General features: G+C 42.8%; 1 protein-coding gene across 1 annotated transcript; it reads right to left on the bottom strand.

Moving 5' to 3' along the window:
• Positions 1 to 2,088: 2,088 nt before the first annotated feature.
• LOC110942915 lies at positions 2,089 to 2,568 on the bottom strand. Its single transcript, XM_022184678.1, has one exon. The coding sequence runs from the start codon at positions 2,566 to 2,568 to the stop codon at positions 2,089 to 2,091; it is 480 nt and encodes a 159-aa protein (XP_022040370.1).
• Positions 2,569 to 5,710: the final 3,142 nt, after the last annotated feature.

Here is a 5,710-nt window from a genome sequence, read left to right as displayed (position 1 = left end):
ATCCACAAATGATGCATAATCAGGTAGCGTATTGGAAAGCGTGGGGACCCATGCATCAATGAATACAGAACAGGTATCTCTGGAAACCTCACCTGTTCTTTATCCCCTCTTCTTGGGATGACATTAAGCAAACAGATCGTATGCAATAACTTGGCTTCTATCTTCAGATTTTTTCGGTATAACACGCCACCATTCCTACCGGGCAAAAACAAATCCGCCAACATACTGTTCCATGTCACGTGCTTCTCTGGTTTGAGCAATAAATCATCAAGCGTGGGAATCATGTACTCCCTAGCTGGAAAACTATCATATTTTCCCAACTTCTTCAACGTATCGAATGACATTTCAACTGGTACCCCATGTACCATCCCAACCAACTTCATTTGTGATGGCCTGTGGAAGTTGTGACATTTAAGTGTTGCCATCCACTCCTGAATCTCAGTCATAAACAAATTGCTCTTATCTTTATCAAAACACTTGAGTGCTCCTTCCCAACCCAAAGCACGGAACTTATCAAACACCCCGAACTGGCCAAACTGGGGTTCATCAACCTCTTTTTCACAGATAAACGTGGCTGCTTTATTTTTTAACTTGTTCATGCAGTCGTTATACAGGGTTGGCTGCCAGATTTCGGGTTGGTCATCCAACGACCCCGAATTCCACACCGGTTTATCACTTGGGTCTAACTGCATCTCTTCTTCTTCCTCGCTTTCGCTTTCACTAACCCTACCCATATATTGCCTCTTCTTTGATGGTTGCTCCTTTTCCTTGCCCTTGCCTCTTGATGAGGATGAACTTGAACCCGGCTTTTCCTTTGTCTTTGCCATTTCCTACACACATGAAGAAACAACAAAACAAACACAAAAATTAAACACTCTCTTCACACATCATCCCCACACTTGCTTGTTGCCATGATTGTAGATGTTAGTGAACCCAAAATGTATCAAGAATTTTTCAAAAATTGGGCATGGTGTCTCTACAATGTAGAGCATCCCAAAAGTTCACTACTTTAACAACAATTCATACATCTACAACCATCAACCATGTTCAATAACCAATTCCATACTCATATCCTAACAACAAGCAAGTGGGCAAGAACATATAACCTAAATCACCTCGTTTTTCACAATGCATCACCATAATATAGCAAAATAAGTGTTCATACCTTGTTTCAAGATGAAAGGATGCTTGTGAAACTAAAAATTCCAAAACCCCCAAATTATCTCAACCTAGGGTTTTGCACTTTGACCCCAAAATCGCGTTTTCTCTGGATTTCCTCCTCACAATCACAAAGCTTGTGAAAAATTAGTCGATTTAGACCAAAACCTCACTTGAGTTGGGCAAGGATTGAAGATTTTATGAAAGAAAGAAGATGGAAGAAGAAGAGGGATGTGGGTTCTTAGAGAAGAAGAATGTGGTGAAAAAGTGAAGAGAAAATGGGTGGCTAGGGATTAATCACGTGACTATGCTTGTTTGTTTTCGGTTTTATTGTTTTTTTTTTTTATGTAAATGCAGAACCGAATCGACGGAAACGAGTTTACCGCGTACCGTAATTTACGGTCTCACCGTAAATTACGGTGAGACCTGGATGTCAAATGTGCACCGTAATTCAGACTGTTTACACCGTAAACCCAAAGAATTTTCACCCTTGACCGTAAATTACGACCTTACCGTAATTTACGGAAATCTCTGGACTGAAATTCTCACCGTAACACAGGAGGTTCACACCATAAAAATCCAAAATTTTTTAACCCCCACCGTAAATTACGGCTCCACCGTAATTTACGGTGGACACTGGGCATCCATTTTTTGATAAAACTTGAGGTTTATGTGACCAATTTTTTTCAGATTTTTTTAAATTTTTCGATTTTTTTTTTATGTTTATTAATTATTTCAAAAACTTGGAAAAATCACCCTACCCCCTCAAAAATCCCGTGTTGTCCTCAACACGATGTAAGAGCAATTCGCGACCCGAACTTCCCCACACTTGCTTCGAACACGGACTTCGAAAAGCTATGGCAACTGTGCAAAAATACAAAACAAAACAAAATGAAACTACTATGTACACTACCACCAAACCTGGGCCTCTTATGGTTGTTCCTCCTCGACCGGGCGTAAGATGTAGCCCGCTTTGTCAAGCTCCAAGTTATTGATGTCATTTCCTTCCAAGTACGGCTTCAAACGGTGACCGTTCACCGTTTGTTGCTTCAACGTTTGCTCATCTTGGATGTCCACATCACCAAATCGCCCAACTCTTCGAATAACATACGGACCCATCCATTTGCTTTTAAGCTTGCCCGCAAACATTTTCAATCGTGAGTTGTACAACCAAACCTTCTGACCCACTTCGAACGTTTTCTTGCGTAACTTCGCATCATGTACTTTCTTTAGCTTATCCTTATAAGCCGATGCGCATTCGTACGCCTCATCTCGAATTTCTTCTCTCTCGCTCAATTGTAATTTCCGCAACTTACCCGCCTCGTCGTAATCCGCATTAACTGTCTTGATCGCCCAATGCGCCCGATGCGCCAACTCCATAGGCAAATGACAACCCTTACCATACACCATTCGGTAAGGTGTTGTGCCAATCGGAGTCTTGTAGGCCGTACGGTACGCCCACAAAGCATCATCCAACTTGCTCGACCAATCCTTTCTGTCCGTTCTTACCGTTTACATGAGGATCTCCTTGATTGCCGATTGGACACTTCGACTTGTCCACTCGTTTGCGGATGGTAAGGTGTTGCGACTCGATGATTCACGCTATACCTCTTCAACAATTTTCCGAAGTTAAAGTTTTTGAAATGTGAACCACCATCGCTTATAATGACCCGCGGGATTCCGAAGCGAGAGAAGATGTTGGATTGAACAAATTTACAAACAACCGAATGGTCGTTTGTTCGCGTTGCAATAGCCTCAATCCACTTCGAGACATAATCCACCGCCACAAGAATATAAAGGAAGCCATTCGAATTCGGAAACGGACCCATAAAATCTATTCCCCATACATCAAATATCTCTACAACCAAGATTGGTTGTAGTGGCATCTCATCCCTCTTCGATATGCTACCCATCTTTTGGCAATTTACACAATTCCGGGCAAACTCAATTGCATCTTTGAATATAGTGGGCCAATAAAATCCACAAGATAGTACCCGATAACCCGTTTTATGCCCACTAAAGTGACCCCCGCAAGCGGACGAATGGGCGTGCGTTAAAATTTCCAATACTTCCGTCTCGGGCACACACCTCCGAATAACTTGATCTGGACCGATCTTGAAGAGATCCGGCTCATCCCAAATATATTGCCTCACTTGGACCATGAATTGTTGACGACGCTTTTTGGTCCAATGGGTCGGAATGGCACCCGTGGCTAAGTAGTTAACATAATGAGCGTACCACGGGGCAACGAAAGTGGACACGGCTAACAGTTGCTCGTCGGGGAAACTTTCATTTATTTCACTTACATCATCAGTCCCCTCTACCGGAATCCTAGACAAATGATCCGCGACTACATTCTCGCTTCCTTTCTTGTCTCGGATCTCTAGATCAAATTCTTGCAACAATAAAACCCACCGAATCAAACGCGGCTTCGCATCCTTTTTCTCCATTAAATACCGAACCGCACTATGATCGGAATAAACTACTACCTTGCTTCCCCAAATATATGAGCGAAACTTATCCAAAGCGTACACCACTGCTAGTAATTCCTTCTCGGTTGTGGTGTAGTTAAGTTGCGCTTCGGATAAAGTTTTGCTTGCATAGTATATAACCACCGGCTTCTTGTCAACCCGTTGACCCAAAACTGCACCAATAGTGGTATCGCTTGCATCACACATTATCTCGAACGGCTTTGACCAGTCAGGTGGTTGCAAGATAGGCGCCTTGACCAAGTGTTCCTTCAAAACATTAAAAGCTTGCATGCACTCATTAGTAAAGTCGAATGGGACATCTTTTAATAACAAATTGCATAAGGGTTTGGTGATAACACTAAAACCCTTAATGAAACGTCGATAAAAACCCGCGTGTCCCAAGAATGACCGTACACCCTTAACATTTTTAGGAGGTGGCAATGATGAAATTACCCGTATCTTTGCCTTATCCACCTCCATCCCTCTTTCCGAAATCACATGTCCCAACACAATGCCCTCTTGCACCATGAAGTGACTTTTCTCCCAACTTAGCACTAAATTTTTCTCAACGCACCTTTTTAAAACCTTTTGCAATTCGTTGAGACAAGCATCAAAAGTAGTGCCAAAAATGGAGAAATCATCCATGAATACTTCGAGCGACTCTCCAACCATGTCCGAGAAAATACTCATCATACATCGTTGAAAAGTTGCCGGAGCATTACACAACCCAAACGGCATTCGCCTAAAGGCAAAGGTGCCATATGGACATGTGAAGGTGGTCTTGTGTTGGTCATCCGGGTGTATGGCAATTTGATTATAACCCGAATACCCATCTAAGAAGCAATAATATTTTTGACCCGACAATTTTTCAATAATTTGGTCAATAAAAGGTAGCGGGAAATGGTCCTTAGAAGTGGCGGCATTCAGTTTTCGGTAGTCAATACACACCCGCCATCCGGTAACCGGTCGGGTGGCAATTTGTTCACCACTTTCGTCTTTGACTACTTGAATGCCGGCCTTCTTAGGCACAACTTGGGTGGGACTCACCCAAGCACTATCCGAAATCGGATAGATGATTCCCGCGTCCAACCATTTAATTACCTCCTTTTTTACTACCTCCCTTAGGTTCGGGTTCAACCGCCTTTGAGCTTCTCGTGTCGGTTTGGCATCTTCGGTTGTGATAATTTTGTGCATGACGATGATTGGACTAATTCCTTTGAGATCGGCAATCGTCCATCCAATAGCACCCTTGTTCGCTTTTAACACCTCCATCAAGGCTTGCTCTTGTGCCACTTCCAAATTAGAGGCAATAATGACCGGCAAAGTGTCATTATCCCCTAAAAATACGTACTTCAAGTGGCCGGGCAAGTCCTTGAGCTCTAACTTTGGTGGTTCCTCCAACGATGGTTTTGTACCCGAATCAATTTCCACCGGTAGACCCTCGAATTGATGGGTCCATGGTGGTCTACCTTCTTTCATCGCCATCACATCTTGTGCTTCCTCTTCAACCCGTAATGCATAAGCATGTACCTGTTCAGAAAAATCACACAGGCAAATATCCAAACCATCCTCCTCATACTCATGCGGGTTGCATCCATCTACTATGTCTGCCATAAAACACTCATCAACACCGTTAGCATTAGAACTGTTAGTAAAAACATTCAAACGCATTTTTCGATTTCCAAATGCCATATCAACCGTACCAAATCTACAATCGATAATAGCATGTGCGGTGCTTAAAAATGGCCGACCCAAAATTATATTTTGTTGTTGTTTAGGGTCCGCCGATGAGTAATCCAAAACTAAGAAGTCCACCGGGTAATAAAACTCATCAATTTTAACAATAACATTTTGAACCATACCCCGGGGCAACTTATGAAACAAATCGGCCAAAACAACCGTCGTCTCCACCCTTGCTAATGGACCAAAGTCATATTGGTCATATAATCCCCCCGGTAAAATGCTAACTCCGGCTCCAAGATCTAGCAACGCCTTAGCCATTTGAAAATTACCAACTTGTACATTAATCAATGGCGTGCCCGGATCTTGGAGCTTAGGAGGAAGCTCCCCATTCAACACCG

The sequence above is a fragment of the Helianthus annuus genome, chromosome 5, assembly GCF_002127325.2.
Source record: "Helianthus annuus cultivar XRQ/B chromosome 5, HanXRQr2.0-SUNRISE, whole genome shotgun sequence".
In the NCBI taxonomy this organism is placed as follows: Eukaryota; Viridiplantae; Streptophyta; class Magnoliopsida; order Asterales; family Asteraceae; genus Helianthus; species Helianthus annuus.
The sequence above is the reverse complement of the archived record's forward strand: the minus strand, read 5'-3'. Positions and strand labels throughout refer to the sequence as shown.

Bases quoted from the DNA above. Each gene is read 5' to 3' on its own strand.
- LOC110942915 (XM_022184678.1), bottom strand. From the start codon at position 2,568: ATGGTGTATGGTAAGGGTTGTCATTTGCCTATGGAGTTGGCGCATCGG.